Here is a 17,245-nt window from a genome sequence, read left to right on the forward strand (position 1 = left end):
TAAGGACAGACGAGTAGCTGGCTGAGCAAGACAGTCAGCAATCGATTGCTTAGCATTAGAGAGTCTCCTTTTGTGATACGTAGATTTTCCCATTGCATTCCCATTCTTATGTTTCCCCTTTGTTCAAGGTTTAACTTCCAACTTCATTTTTTTACGTTGAAAATGAAACTCCTTTTCTGTTGATTGTTTTTCTCCAATTAGGCCAAGAACATTTATGAAAAAGCAGGAAATGTGTTTTTAACGTTGTGTCTGAAAATCCAATCAAAGGCTTTTTGTACTGCACTCTGAAAGAGGGGCGATGATTTTTAATAACCTTGAACACGAAGGGAAACCTTGGCGAATACATGCGTGCATTAAATATAGGCTTTCCTACATTTAGCAGTCAAAGAGGCAGCTCGGTTGATTCATTTCATCTTATTAAAGGATACATGTGATAATTTCTTAAAATAGTGTTAGAACTAATGTTTCAAAATGACCGTTTTTTGCTCCAGGAACAAATTAATTGGGGCATATACAAGAGATGTATACATTAATAAATGCATATATTTTTTTCACTTGACAATTTCAGGAAATGAGGGTTTTTAAAAAAAAGGAATTTGACGCGAATATTTGAGTTCGGAACTCAATAGTCTTGATGAATTCCAGTTTGATGCTAAAATCTGACGAATTGCCTCTTTGTCGTCCACTAATCAACTTAAAATATCATTGTGATCTACGTGTCGTGAGCGTAATATGAAAACTGAAGATGAAAGTTCTATACAATGTGATGTCACCTTTTTGGGCTGAAGCGTAATAATAAATAAGTATAATAATATTAATCATATCACGTTACAATATGTGCATCATCAACATGGAAGAGAAGTGTACTTCATTAAATAAGCCTATCTAATATAGTTCATCATATAAATTAAATCCGTGCCCAGATTCATCTGAAGATGTTACAGTAAAAACCGGTCAGTAAAAGTTAATGAGAGACTGGACTACCATTACCGTAACTTAAATTTGATCAATTAGAATTTTTCAATTTTTTTCTACATACAAAACCAATGGATATTTTTTATTTTAATACTTTGAACAAATAGTATTGCACATTAGCATAATATATGCATTTTAAAGGTTACAACAGCTATTCCACCCTCTGGACTTCAATGACCGTCGAAATGACATTGAATTGTTTTGCGATAAAAGCTAGCGAAATGCATACCACATTTTAACTACTTATGATCTTCCATTTGTGGCCTCTTTCATGTCTGAGTCAAGGTACGCAGTGATTAAAGTTAATAATGCCCCCACAGTTAGCACTTAGTCCTTCCATGTAGGCCTAAACATTGTATACTAATGCAGGGGCGGATTCAGGATTTTATGGGGGAATGTTTTTACGTTCATTGCCCAAACATCTCTTCACACTGAAAAAGCCCCTCCAGTCGTTCTATACGTCTTTAGATTTATTATACTCTTTTTTGAAGAGCTCCAAAATCAACTGTTTAATCATCCAATCAACCGAGCCCCCGGAACCCTGAGTCCGTCCCGAAATGTCTAAATTTAAAGGTATTCTATACGGGTTTAAACTACAGAATGGATTTTTCTCGTCGATTTGAATGTCATGTCTTCCTGTTCATTTCAGAAGAAGCTAAAAACGTCAGTTACTTTTATTTGAGGCTTTCTATAGTTTTTTTTTAATTTCTGAAATGGGAAATAATAAAAAAATTGCAGGATATATAGACATTAAAAACTGACTTTGAAAAATGTTCAAACGCGTACAGCGTACCTTTAAGTTTGAACGGTGCAAAAAAAAAAAAAAAAAAAAAAAATCCATACATTTACATGCCGTGCACAATATAACTGAACCTATGTATCTTAATTCAACACTTGCCACATACAAAATGGCAAGCTTAAAAGAATAACAGCAATTTTCTGCGTTACCCCTATCATGCCCTATCTCTTTTTGCTGGTATTATGTATATAATGTTGTGTTGTTGTTGCTGTTGTTGTTGTGTCCTCTTCGATAACCGATGATTTCGTATAGAAAGTTACCAAATGGACACAACATGGACAGACGACTCAATATCCCATTTCCAAATCCATTTCAATATCGATTCGGCAACCATCGGATGACCACGTGTTCTCGAGGTCAAGGTCAAGGTCAAAATCTGAAGAAAAAAGTAATAACAAGTTATATGTACGGACCTTTAAGGATGTTTCTGCTAATTGTTAATTAAAAGCCGTATTAATGCGAATCGCTTCGTATCGTCTGCAGGTGTAGTGTGTAATTTTTAAAATGTAACGACAAGGTTAAATGCAAATTAGTGTACATTAATTGTAGTTTGGAAATTAAAATCGTAACTTTAAGAAAGGAAACAAAAAATAGCGTAGCATGCTAATGTACGGAAGATGAAAATATTCAAATAGAACTTAATTATATAATTGAAGAAATTAAAAATTGAAAAAGATACCATTAATTAATAGACACTTTATTATTGGTGCCAGATTAATTTAGGTGTCGTTTAGAAGGTGCCCTTTTTGTTGTTATTATATTAATAACCCATTACCTTTTACATTAGGCCTTACCTCCCTCGGACTTCAAGTAAAACGTGAACATTGCAAATATCTACTCACTTTCCGTCGAAAACCGAAGAATAAAAGTCAAGGCGCTGGATTCTGTAAGGCTTAATTAAATAGTCTTTAAGTTAAGTATCCATAAATAATTTTATTGACTTGGATCACAGCGCGACTCATGAACACGTTAATGAACGAAAGCAGAATAACAAGGGGTAAGTTGAACCATTATACTATGTATACAGTGAAAAAGCCAAAATCGTGAATCAGTGATCAACACACTTTTGTGGATGTAGAGTTGACCCAAAAAGCCCACAAAAACTCGAACTCCACATTTTGATTTTTACAAACACTATCCGTTATAAGTCAATGCTTTACTTTATACTCTACTGCATGGTACTACCTTTGACTCTCAAAACGTTTTCCTCGATGGCCTTTATCACATACCTGTCACAATGAAAAAAGTAAAGGTCATATTCACAGCCAAAATTGATTCGCGGACTAACAGATCCGCGGATCGAATGTGGCTAACCCACTTTTGAAAGAATGCCGCTTGATCCCTGCGAGGAATCTAAAGAGTGTCTATCAAGTGGTTATGCGGCAAGCTTTCAAGTGGGTCGGCCATATTTGATCCGCAGATCAGTAAGTCCGCAGGTAAACTGGTTGTGAATGCTGCCATAGTTTAAATGATGCATTGCCAGAGAGAAGCGTTGCGGAGCTTTACCCCATTGTACTCATGTCTCCTGGGCACTTGCATACTGTTTTCTCAGTCTCTCTTTTCCATTATTATGCAGACAGAAACCATTCACCATGCTGTGGTAGGAGTATATAATTCTTGATATACATTTACAAACAATACACCAACCATGGACAAATCGCAGTATGGCTTCACCAAATACCAAATGGGCAATGGTACCATAAACTAAATGGTTCAACTTGCCCCAAGGTAACTGGTTCGATCTTACCCCTATTTCACCATACCAGAAGCTGAAGCAAGATATGAACAATTATATAGGCCTGTAATAAGACCTCATACCTGAAAGAGACGAAGTTGAAAACTTTTAATGGCGTTTCTGACATTTTTACAAAAAATCACATGGAAGTAATTTACAACCAATTTCGCCCATTTCCTTTAAATGATCGCCACTCAACTCGCCCTTTAGGAATATACTGAGCGCGATTCAAAAATGTACCTTGCTTATAGTTCCATCAAGACCAAGTTCATTTGAGAAAATATCAATATCTGACTCCAGGTAATTCCGAAGGTGCTTCCTAAGATTGCCTACCTTTAAAATTCTTATAACAAAATTTTGATATGTTTTCTGGACGTTTTTTTTTCTTCAGACGTCTTTGGAAATGTTTCCCTTGACAACCTTTAAAAAAGTTTTGATGTCTTCTGTTCTTACTCCTATTTTCGTCAGTTTCAAACTTACTCGACGAAGGACTCGTGCATTTTAAGTATAAATAAATATATTCATCAGAAGATTTTATCTTAAACAAAGGTCATGCTCAGACATCAGAAAGAGGGTTTGATTTATAGATTAAAATGTGATCAATAAGCAGGTTAATACAATTGAAAAATGAAGTTGAAACTTTTCTTTGAAAATGTTATTTTTATGTGTGTTTGCCTGTGTATTTTCAAGATTTGCTAATGAATGGTTACTGTGAGTGAAGCGATTCGCATTAATAGGGTTATTAGCCTACACTAGATATACGCATACATAACCCATACACATATAGCTAACGTAGGCTAATAATCTTATTAATGGTTATATACATATATATAATAGCCATCCATACATTAACAAACTTTAAAAGGTTACGCAGCAAACATACAGTGGTTTTTCAAGACAAGTTCGTCATTTCACTGTTCAGTGTGCCTCGTTCAGTTTGAAGAAAACCGACGTGTTCTTAACTAAATCCGACCTCATTCTGCCAATAAAATACATCGGCGAAAAATATTACTTGGCGTTTACCTCACCAAGCTGCCAAAAAGTTTTTTTCTGTAAACAATATTTATATTTATACTAAGTGTTTCTTCTGTATCGTTGACTTCATATGGTCAAGTTCTTCAAGGATGATTCAAATCTTGGAAAAAAAAGACAATTATATCCAAACCCAGTGCTTTGGTTTTGTGCAGGACAAATTCTGTGAATTACATAAATTAATTGGAAATTATAGAATTGTTTTACAAAGCTATAAATATGTGATCTTAGTTAATGAAGTTGGTGTCAACTGCTTAAGCCTGGACAAGCCTTAAGTTTGGACAGTTAGTAAAATATTTACGTTAATACCAAAATGAGCAATTAAACCTTTTCTTCTTGAGAGTGCAGCTTAATATATGGAAAGCGTTTAAAAGAAAAATATTTTCATCGAAGTAATACAACTTTTAGATCGAACTTGCTACCAATACTTAGCGACGCCACACTTCTTTTATAGCTTAAACTAATGGCTTTTGATACAGATAATACTATTCTCACAGGTGGCAACTTGAGACTTTTAAGGTGCTGACGGAAATTCTAGCTGAACGACAATAGCCCAACATTGGCTGACCTTTTTAACTTTTTGCCGTTGTATTTAACAATGAATATAACAGTCTGACAAGTCAAAAACATGCAAATAATGTAAAAAATGTGTCACTGGCATGTCTCAATGGTTCACTTTTTTGTGGGATGTCCCAAATCAAGTTATTATAACTGGCCAAGTGACCACAAAATTTTGGATGGCCGCTGTGGATTTTGAAATCTTTGTTACGAGACAAATTTAAATACCACTAAATGTTATAAAGCATACCGTTTACAATGTTTCAGCTAACTTATAATTAAATTTTTGGTGCTACTAGCAAAAAACTGGAAGCTGAGTTTGTGCATCAGAGCTAAAATTGGCAGAAAGATTAGGCTTTTAAGGGATGCGTGATGTAGGCCTTTTCATAGAAGAGGACACTAAAATCCTTACGTTAAGAATACTATGTATAAGCATAGACTCAAAGTTTTAATCGTCAATGAAACCCACCTTTCTATTTTAAGGTGAGATATCAATCGGTATGGCGCATAACTTCATCGAGGAACAAAATTTTATCACAAAAACTTACATCGTCGACTACAAGTGTATGAGCTTTACCCCCGTGCCGCCATTTTGGTTTAAACCTTTTTGTTATTGTTTATGAACCCCTAATTACAAATTTTCATTAAACACAGGCATTATTTTGCTTTATCAAACATAAAATCCGAGCCGAGGCTTTTAAGAAAAATCTCTGGCGGGTGTCATTAAATTATATCTAAAATGTTCGTGGTTGCTCAGGCAAAGAAGAAATTTTAAAAACTCATTTTCCATTCTCACCCCGAAATCGAAATTATGACATTACCCGTAAGAAGAAAGTGTGTAAATGTTAATTGATTTAGTCGCTGAACACTGAAGATTTTGTCTGTTATCCAAAGGAATGTATGTAAGGCAGTAAATAATTTTTTTGGCAGTATCCTTAAGCACTTTTTCAGGATTTGCGTCTCATTTATTTGCAGTGGCTGACAAAATTTAGTTTTTTTATATTTTCTGTCAGACTGATAAGACCCAATTTGTCAAACCGGCATGTCGGCATAGATTCTTGGTAAGTTTGGGAAGATCCTCGTTTACTCCTGGAAAATCCAATTCAGGCAAAAACAAACAGTTGGTATCCCTTTAATAGAAAGAATTTTGATATATATTATGTGCTTTTATACGAGTGTCCATGTAACACTCGAGAGCTTTTCATTCCCCACATTCAAAAGAGAAACTAAGTTGAAGGATTTGGGACATATGATTTTTTGTGATATCCTCGAGTGATTTTCTCTATAACATTACAGCTAGTCTCGTCTTGACAATAGTTTCTGGTAAATATCTTTCTAATTAGTCGGACCTGTAAACTGTTTCTCGCGAGAACAAAACTGTTCCAAGATATAGGATTTAATAGTAAATATATTGAAGAACACTAAAGGGGGCCTAAAACAATTAAATGCAATACAAAATACGTGTGTATATTGTGTCAATTCGCATAGTACGAGAAAAAGAGAATACTGTAATTTAAAATGGAATCACTGTTCCTTGATGGTTAAAATTTTTTTTCTTTTTTTTTTTTTTCTTTTTTTTTTTTTTTTTGCGTCAAGCCTTAACCAAGCGATATGATACAGAAGAGAATCTTATAGCATTTATATTAGATAGATAGATAAAAAAAAATCCCTAGGATTTGCACTGTTTGTACCTAATGTTCACGTATATGCTTATAGGCCAGCCTGTAAAACGTATTCGTCTATTCTTTCTTGCTTGGTTTACTCGCACTATATATGTACCGAATGAACCTTATTTGAGCCCATGAGGAATGTTCAGGATATTTCGATGACAGTTACACTTATAATTCAATTATAGCACGCATTCTCCCCTTCTGGTTAGTCGGTTAACATTATCGACTGCGTTCGCTTCTGCGGTTTTCGGATCACAATATTATTGCATAATGCGCAGAATGTGATTACATCTGCAGTTTTGCTTTCTCGACAACTTCTATGTTTCTTTACTGAATGCAGGCTTCTTTATAATAGAAAAAAGGGTACGAATAACCTTTTGCATATTAATATTTATCACAAATATGCCATGATTCAGTTTCAATAAAATCTTCATGTAGATACAATTGCTCTGCTGGTGAGTGAATCTATGCGAGCAATCACGTCGTATTGATTTCCAAGCTCGGGCCACGGGGAATTCCTTCCCACAGTACGGAAAGTGTAATCCGTGGGCCAGCTGATACCTGGCTTATGTAACACGTAAACAACAATCAATTTCCATTATAAACACGGATATTATACTATCTAAGTAAAGATATATATTGATCTAGATACGATAACGAAATTACGAGCCCATTAGTGGAAAAAACAATGCAAATCAGATCTTAATTACACCCTTCAAGATATGTGTGTGTCTGACGTTAATTAAATCACCTAGGGGCTAATGACTGAGATAGCACGGTTCAGTGCAAATAATTATGGTCAAACAGTCGTAAAATAGAAAGGCCAGAGTTTAATTTCCTTACTTCAATATAAGGAAAGGACGGCGAGTGCTAACATTGTTTTATTACGTTGGATGTCCAGAAAAAATGACACGGGTGGGAATTTGTATTGAATTTTTAATCAGTTGGTATAAGACATGCTTCTCACTATCAGTGGACAGCTACGTGCTAATTACCGTAACATCCAAAGCGTTAATTAATAACTGTCCCTGTTATTCCTCCAAGTCCGAGTTCTCAATAGTCAGAAAAACTGGACATTCATAACAGAAAATCGCCTGACTAGTTTCAAGATGAAATCACAACTAAAAACATCATGCAAAAATTAACTGAAAATTATTGTATCAAAATAATTCAAAATAGAATAAATGGTTAAATAAGTGCTTTAATGTAAGCAAGAAAATTATTTCAGATGCGAGTTTAGAGAGAGGGAAAGGAATAGAATTAGAGAAAGGGATTTCAGTAGTGATAAAAACACCAAAGATAAGTGTATAGTTAATCAGAACAAGCATACATACAAACATACATACCTTTTTCTACTTCGATGTCGTTCTTATTGATATTGTTGTTGTTGTGCTTACTGCTGTTGTTATTACTTATGTTCGGCTTTGTCTCTTTCTTGTCCGATGGTGATTTGGCTCCGCACATTTGCGTCTTTTTCTGTCTTGCTCGAGAATTTTGAAACCAAACCTGTGTGACACGCTTGCTCAATCCTGGAAAATGTAAGGGAAATATTCTCATGGCTTTGATCTGCGTTCTGTAAATTTTCTTGTAAGAGATGAAAAATCTAAACTACATAATCCAGAAAAATACAACAGATTAAAACCTTTACATTTTTTAGATAAACGAGCATCCTTTTTTGCTAATTTGATTGTCGATGACATATGCAACATTTAAAACACGTTTTATTTAGTAGACAAATACGAACGACACAAGAGACTTAACAAAGAAAAAATAGCAAATTTTAGTCTGTCTGACTTGACTGCCAAGGAGAACACATTAAAGTAATTATCCTTTATAAATGCATCCATTTTGCAATATATTTAATAGGAAAACAGGTATGCATATTTTACCAGTTATCTGAGCTATTCTCTCGAGTTCTTGTCCGTCTGGGTTGCTGTCCACCTCAAAATTGGCCTGCAGCACGTGCAGTTGGTCCTCGGTAAAAGTTGTACGAACGCGTTTGACTTTATTTCTAGCAACGTGGTCATACTCTAAAAATGATATAAAATTACTTGAATGAAAATATTAACATAGCACTGATGATTATACGCCTTCCGATTATCATTTACTTTGAAACTATCCTTTTTTTTGTTTTCGAACAATTTTATAGAATATAATGTTGATAATTGTAGAGGATATTAACGTGCTTTATCCTTAGTTACATTCTTGACACTTCTATTACTTAGTTCAGTGAAGTGGACGCCCATTATGCTTATGGTTTTATTTCTTTTTCAAGAGAGAAGAGGATGGAAGAAAATAGCCTGGTATGTATAATGATACTTTGTACAAACGAGAAGTGTTTAAGAGCACAAAGACGAAATTGGAAGAGGTTGTCCAGTTCGCTCTTTGGCCCACCCTTTCCAGCAAAATGCACCTGATGGAATTGAATTACATTCTAAAAGATGAAAACGATTGCATAATAGCACAAGAGGTAACATCTGAAATATATTTCTAATAACTTGGTCACAGCAGCATTGTAGAAGAAAACTGTGTTGGGAAAATATAGCAATTTTATTTCAATATTAAAAGATAGTTCAAGCACTAAGGACAGACCACTCTCTGTTCACTTAAAAAATGAGAATTTTTCAGCAATAAAAATCGCACGAAACCGTTTTCGCCAAAACACTTGATAAAATGATGACGTTTTTATATGCCGGAAATTGAACGCCTGGGTGTGGTATTTTAACATCAAACTTTTAGCCTAATCATCTGTTTCGCAAATCTCATATTCAGAAACTTCAGGTCAAGTCTCTTTTACCGTGTAATAAAATTAAAAGAAGAAGAGACCATTTTCTTATCTGAAGTACCTTATAACGCATGCTTTTTTGATAATTTGCGTACTTCGCGCGTATTTCACATAGGAGACAATGTGATGGATTTCCTGTTGATAACTATTTAGATTTTTTTTTAAAGCGCGCTTTTGTCAAAACCCTCTCCACTGTACATAGACGTTTCCGTTCCAAAACGAATGCGCTTTTCACTGTGAAAGAAAGTGCTTATTAAAAGCCTATTAAAGATCACTAAACATATGTGCCAAGCTCTAGGGGCAATTCAAAGCCCAGATTCTTTTTAGAAATTGGCTGCCTCAAGTACATCACATTTGTCAGCAGACTGGCAAGTATAACAAAGGATCAGTATATTAGTTCAGGGCCACACCATTGAGAAATTAAGCCCGGCTCGATGCCCACATTATGACAATTTATAAATATCCATTTAAGGGCACAAAGAGTCAATAGGCGGGGTCCAAAGATGGGATTTTCAGCTCAGAAGAAATCACGGCGCTGGATAATTGATTTAAATCGTATCGATTTTGGCCCAATGACATTTGCCAATAACAGGTTTAACTGTGTAATCAAATTTATCTTCTTCTGGAAGTAACAAACGTTTCTCGATACCCGTCTACTTGACATAAATTAGTAGAGCGACGCGGCCAAAAATTAACTTTAAGGGCATTTGCAGGGAATTGATTCAATCCGGCCTACAATGCCGTGCCAGAACCTTTAATATAAAGAAAATACTAATAAATTTCTATCAAAAATGAGGCAGCGTTAACGTTATATTGCCAAAATGATATCCAAATTGTATGCATATTAAATCTCCACGAAGAGCGTTTTGAAATACATTGCACGGTTAAGAGGTTTCTAGCAAACAGTGCAGGCTGAAATATTTAAGTCTTCAAATAGCACTGTTTAAGTACACTTGCAAGTTCCATATAAACCGTACTCCTCGAATTTTTATCTTGACAGTGAAATGTTATACGGCTTCATCGTTCTTGAAATAAATAAAATTGGACAATCTTTTTTTTTTCTCACCAAATTATCTAAATTTTTGAATCCCGGTGTGGACTGAGCAGACTGCAGATTTTGAAGCAATTTTACCCGTGGCAGTCGACAAGAGAGACAGCGAACGTCCCACTAGAAATATGACTTCACAGAGTCATATTCACAAGCAGTCTGTACACGTACATGTGTGCATATTCAACAACAGAATATGAGTTACAGAGAAGGACAAAATGTTCGAAATATTCAACGCTTCTTAAGTAAATTATCTTGGTCTGTTTTGTTATCACTTTTAGGGTGTGTCGTTTCTAGTTTTATCTAGGGTTCTATAATCCTAGTATAGCTAAAAAAAAGCCGCTGTCCAGAAGGAGTCCTGGGCTCCGTATCTCGAAAGGTTCGCTATGTTGCGCACGTGCGTTTAGTGTCTCGATTCCATAACCGATTCTATTTCGAGAAAGGGGTCATGGAATCGAGACACTTGCGCACGTGAGCAAGGCCCCTGCACTTCCGTGGCCACGGGGCGGCCCCAGGATTATATAGAGGGGTTTCTACTTTCAAACCCTAACAGTATTGCATGGGCATGAGTCAAGTGATTGAAACATATTACCAGACTTTAAAACCTCTCAGTAAACGACGTAGCCATGGTCGGTCTTTGAAAGTCATATTCTACTGTATGTATGTCATTTGTAAATCAAGTAATATTATACTGCTGATTTACTGCTATGTAAATTGATTTTTAGTATAATAGTTTTCATGAAAAAAAAAGAACTTGAAGGTAGGAGGAAAATTCTTCGTGTGGTTAAGAAAGACATAAATATTAGGGTTTGATACTAAGGATACCGATGCTAAGACTGACGTGTTAATTTTACCTCCTTTGATTTCTCAACATATCCAAAGTAATTCATGATAAAACCTCTAAATTTGGATCATTCACTTGGACGGATGATCCTAACATTATCAGTCCACAGAATGTGAATATTTCATAAAACGCAAAATTCTCAGCACAATGTTTCTTTAAATGTAGAGCATAATGAGTTGCGTGTTAATATGTTAATAACAGTACAGGAAGACAAGGGAGGAAAGGAAATCAGTAGGTGGAAAATGTTAAAGCGTGTCAGTTTTCAGTATGATATTTTGTTATTCATAATGTCATTTGTCTTCCATGCAGTTTGATGTACGATATATAAAACATGGCGTTGTACCTAAAAGTAGTTGAAAGAGGCTGTAAAATGCAAAGAGAAGATCGTATAAGTTAGTTTGGCCGAAGAAGTTTTTTACATGAAATGCCAAATCGAAAAAAAAAAGAATGCCGAATAACTATAAATTAAAAGTGAACATACCTTTATCGTCCCCTCCCTCCAACAGTTCCAAGAAATGTGCCTTGCACAGCAACCTTCCCTCGTGGAGGGCGAATTCCTCTCCAGTGGACAACTGACGCTTACAGCTATCGCAGGCAAAGCAGGCCAGATGGAACGCTTGCTCCTTGGCCCGACGGACCCAGTCGTTGGACTGAATGTTGCGGTTACATTTCCCGCAACGAGCACCAAAACGCCTGCAAAATATATATTTTCATCTTTTTTTTTAGTCATTAGAACACCAATAGAGCGTTTTTGATTTGAAAAAAAAAAAAAACCCTTAATGATAATGTGTACAACCAACGATGAAATACTTCTGCGAACTAGTAGTAATTACGCAATTAACGTATTCACAAACGCAATTAAAACTTTTTTCCGAGAAAAAGCATTGACAAATTTAAAAACAAGAGCAAATATAATCCTGTAACGTTACGACGGCTATTGATTTGTATGCCAATATTTTTAGTTTATTGATAAAATTACTTGCAATCTCAAAAGTGATCATAGGTCATTAAGGGATATGAACAACATTTATTGTAGGCTGATCGCTCTTGTGGCGTTCCTTGACTTATATTGTAAAGCAAACTTAACGCGTAGCCGCCCACCCAAGTATAGCAGTAAACCATCTTATCCAAGTACAGAGACGGGTCGAGCAATGATTCGTGAGTGCGAGAAAAAATTTTCCCTTAATATTAATCTAAATACATATCAACAGTAAAAAAAATATACTACTTACATGATAGTGAATTTATTTTTATAAAAGCAAAATCTAAAAACAATGGTGAATGTTCCATAGCAACGAAATTCCTTAAATATATGTACATCCATTTAAATTTGTTTTCATTGCATGTAAGTTGGTTCCCTAAGAGGATCGAAAGCCAAATCACTATTTTTTTCAAGGGAACTGTTTCCTTCGTTTCTCCGTTAAGTTAGTTCTTGCTCAAACTTTTGCATAACATTTTTACATCCTCTTCCGGTGGCCAAAACAGGATATGTGTCTTAGAAACAACACCAGAAGAGTGGTTTTAATATCAGTAATGATGACAGCCTAAAAGAACGCTTCGGTTAACTTAAGGGCATCGGATGGGTACATGTAACAATAACAGAGCCAAATAATAAAATCAAGAGCGATACATATAAAATAGCAAAGACTCATATATGCATACAGCAAAATATTTCCCAATCTGCACTTCAACTGCGTCAAAAATTGCCTCTCATAATTACAAGTATTGTAATGTTGATAAGCGTGTAGACTGTGGACGTCATCTTGAACTGTGCCTAATGCCTCAATGTAGATTGAGCCCCGGAAAAGGGGACGGATGCTTTTTTTAGACTGACAGGATCCGCTAACCTCAAGGGGCCTCTCAGAACACGTGTTTATTGGATCCTACTCCTACCTTAGGTAGTCCTGCTTGCAGAACAGGCTATTCTCCTTCACGTAGCAGGTCTGCTGGTGATCCAACCGACACTGGCAGACGGAGCAGTACAGGCACTTGGCATGAAACGATCGGCCACACACTCGAAAGATGTACTGGTCGTTGATTTCGTCCCTGCATTCGTAACACATATCACCATTCGTCTAGAAAAAATGAATGAATGAATGAATGAATGAATAAATGAAAGGGAAAAAACAAATGGAATGACGACACGTAATTAATACATATGTGAATGAAAATGAATTACTGAACAAACAAGCGAATGGATGTGATAGTCTATGATCACATTCTAACAAACGTTTTATGTCCATTTGCGTAATTCCATGTGTCCTTTAAAAATGTTGTTTGAAGGGATGGATATCCTGAAAAGGGATACTTCACATATGTTTTATCGGTTACAAAAGGGGAATAAGATACGAACATTCTCATCTTCATTCTCACACGCTAAGCCGTACGTCGGGGTTTTATGATATTTTGGGATAAAACAACGATTTAAGAAACATTGAAAATGCCAATATGATAATGTACTGTTTATTTTTCGACAAAAAAATTTACCTTTGAGGATATTTTTCTTTCAAGACAAACGTTATTAATTTTAAGATAGAATAAAACTTTATGAAAACATTTTCTGAGAGAATGCATGCATGTATGTATGAATGTGAGAATGTGAGGTAAATGTCACGGTAAATGTCACGGTAAATGTCAACTGTTGAGGTCTTGATATAACAGACCCACCGTTGGCATAACAATCATGTTCATTATTCTCCATTTCCGCATAAGTACTTCAGTACTGATTTTCAGTGAAAATGAAACTAGCACTCACAAAATGGAGACCTCCAACCACTTAATATTCTAATTTTAATTTTAAAATCTATTAATCAATTAATGGGTCACCACCAAAATCTAAAATCTAATCGATTTTAAGTTAGCCCATTTCTGATCTTTCCTGTAAATTACATCAAAATCCACCCATTACTTTTTGAAGAATGTTGCTAACAAACGAAACCAAACGGGTCCAGACGACAATCCAGACGGCCAGCAAAATCTACTCATTTGTTACGTGGTCAACTCTCATCAGTGTCTGAAATATTTCAAAATTTCATGAAAATCCTTTTATATTTTTGCCAATAACAGTAGACAAATAGCGGACAGACGCACAGACACACAAACGGCGCAGGTAAAAATGAACGAATTGCACGCAATCCAAGAAGTGGAGCGTCTGACCTTCCAACGCAAACCTAGCGCAATGTACTTTATGCTCAGTGAACATCTACCTGTTTCAAACACATAATAAAAAAATAAGAACTAGCACAATATTTTTAACAATATCATTTTAGTGCATGCTCACTTTATATTTATACAAAATGCATTTTGATAGGGCATAGAAATACACCACACAGATACGTTTGTTCTTGGCAATATAACAGCAGGTTCGAACGAGGAAATAACGGTTTCAGTAGAGAAAATAGTAAACAAAAAGGTGAATTTGAAAATCAAGTTTTAAGCTCGATCATACTAAAATCGTGATGATAGATAACCGTGGCATCCCACTGTCTTCTTACATTAAGTAAGTATCAAATGAAATAAATGTGATATATTGAAATTAATATGTGGTCTTGTTAATGTTTGATGCACTTTCCATGTACGAAGAATTTAAAAAAGTAAAACCGTTTAAACCGTGGGAAATTACTGCTAGAAATTCTTTCTAAATTACTCAAGTAAGCCATTTCGAATGTATCCATAATTCACAAGCATCGTTTCGGTATTTCAAATGTCTGCGCAATGTCTGAGACATTAATTGCATAGGTTACTCATCATCAAATTTCGTTAATATTCACGTGATATGCCATAAACCTATGGAGGGTAAACGAACGCCGATACTTCAAAACTCATATAAACTTCCTTTATCATTTTTTAACCATTCACTACGAACCGGTAAGTTGCCTCTTAGAGGCTCAGTGAGCAGACCGTTGTAGATTATTCCGGTAAACATTTTTGCCGGGAAAGAAAGGCACAAGTTTAGATATTTCGTTTTTTTTATTTTATTTTCTTGATTTAATACAGATTACAGCACGCAAGAACGAATGCTTTTTTATTTGGCAAAACAACCGGTGAATGACTATGCAAAAAGTCTTCCGTTGTTTCATGGTTAAAATTGCTATAATCGATTGTGCACTAAATAAATAAATCACCAATATACATGTACCTTATAATTAACCATCAAGTGTTGACCATAAGCCGTAAGGATGACTTGAGACTACAATCCAGTTTTTCGTGCTGGACGACGCTGTGAGACCGTGATACAACTGGTCTTAAAGAACCTTTGACCTTTGACCTCTCTCAAAAAATTCAAAATCTAAACACCATGCAGAATTAACCAAATTCGTCTTTATTGATAAATCGGACCTGCTTACATCTGACATTGATATATTGACGCTTGGACGCTTGAGACACGTTTGTATTTTGATGTTTGGTATCGAATTTAGACCACATTTTTATGAAATATATTTTGTAAAATATTTTGTTTCGCAAATATAATCTTCATTCGAGTTCTCTTAATTATGCCCAATTCGCGTTTAAACGTTGTGAAAATGATTTCTCTTGACTGACACCATCTAGCATAATGCTTGAGTAAAAGACACATACCTAGACAATCTACTTTCATTCCAAATTAGTTTATTTTTTCATAAACAGCTTAACACTGCCATTTATTTTTGCACTGAGCAAAAAAGAACAAACGCAGAATAATACAACGAAATAAAATATTCCACCGATTTCATTGCAATGGAGATTATTGTTGGCATTTATTATTGATAATTAATTTTAAGAAGACAACGAGGAAAGAGGCACTTACTTTAAATATCCTAAAAGGTGACAGCGATTCCTCGTCTTGCCCTGAGGAGCCACCCATGTCCATATCTCCTTGTTGATCGTCAACATCTCCCGAAATACTCGAATCGCCATCGGACATTTTCGAAAAACAGCACGATTTTATTTTATGCAATATCCAAGATAACTACAACCGTTCCCTGTGAAATTCCCGCAGCACAGGTTTTCTATATTTGAGGAAGTACTTGGGTAACCGTTTAAGTTGACTCTATGTGAAGAGCGCTCTGACTGTAATACCACTACCGGACCTCGACGCAGCGCTTAAATATCCTCTGCAATATTGTAGTTATGAAATGCGGCCTTCACTCTATCTGCTTTTAAGTCTTTTAATCCTCATAACATTGTGTGAAAAAGTGAGAATCAAGAACAGCTATTGGTTCGGGAAGTCTTCTCGCCCCCAGATTTGTTTCAAAATGAAAATATGTCTTCTCACGAGCTCACCGCCTCGACGTCATCACAGTTCCTCCCACTATTCTTCAACAACCAATCAGAATGATCAAGACGCGTGCCATCTGTTACGGTTAGCATATCAAGGCGTGGTCTTGCCGTGTGTCGTGCCTTCGGTTTTTCAGCTATTTTCCTCAGAACATCTGAAGAAGTTAGGATTCCCCGAACTGATAAGACTGAGTGTTATTTGATGGTTGCAATTGCCAACTGGGGCTTATTCTATACTCAATAAATTGTCATTGACTTTACAAACTGCTTGTACATGTAGCACTTAAAATCAGAAATAAACACCCTCCTCGACCGGACTGGAAACAATTTAATGCGGCTACCAAGCATTACGAATACAATTTTGGGTTTACTCTGAGACAGGGTTAAACTATAACCCCCCCTCCCCCTCCCTCAGGCAGGGTCTAATCTTGGTCTAATAGTGTGAAACAGGCCTTACGGTTTTATCTCAGCAACTACGAAGCGGTTTGTGAAATAGGACCTCAGCTAATGTTTAATATTTGGTACATCATTATTATTTATTAA

At 35.6% G+C, this 17,245-nt stretch overlaps 1 protein-coding gene across 1 annotated transcript; it reads right to left on the reverse strand.

The window, feature by feature from the left end:
• Window positions 1-1,069: 1,069 nt before the first annotated feature.
• Window positions 1,070-16,668, reverse strand: LOC106174604 (LIM/homeobox protein Awh). Its single transcript, XM_087009313.1, has 6 exons — window positions 16,233-16,668; window positions 13,340-13,521; window positions 11,928-12,139; window positions 8,659-8,799; window positions 8,116-8,298; window positions 1,070-2,150 (listed from the first exon to the last, which is right to left on the reverse strand). Exons 1-6 carry the CDS (start codon window positions 16,347-16,349, stop codon window positions 2,062-2,064), a joined length of 924 nt encoding a protein of 307 aa, XP_086865439.1. The 5' UTR covers window positions 16,350-16,668; the 3' UTR covers window positions 1,070-2,061.
• Between the last annotated feature and the right edge of the window lie 577 nt (window positions 16,669-17,245).

The sequence above is a fragment of the Lingula anatina genome, chromosome 3 (assembly GCF_051362555.1).
Source record: "Lingula anatina isolate TDL-2025a chromosome 3, LinAna3.0, whole genome shotgun sequence".
In the NCBI taxonomy this organism is placed as follows: Eukaryota; Metazoa; Brachiopoda; class Lingulata; order Lingulida; family Lingulidae; genus Lingula; species Lingula anatina.

Coding starts and splice junctions, on each gene's coding strand:
- LOC106174604 (XM_087009313.1), bottom strand. CDS start 16,349: ATGTCCGATGGCGATTCGAGTATTTCGGGAGATGTTGACGATCAACAA. Junction 12,140..13,339: donor TGCAAGCAGGACTACCTAAG/GTAGGAGTAGGA, acceptor TATATTTTGCAG/GCGTTTTGGTGCTCGTTGCG. Junction 2,151..8,115: donor CGACATCGAAGTAGAAAAAG/GTATGTATGTTT, acceptor TTTTTTCTTCAG/ATTTTGACCTTGACCTTGAC.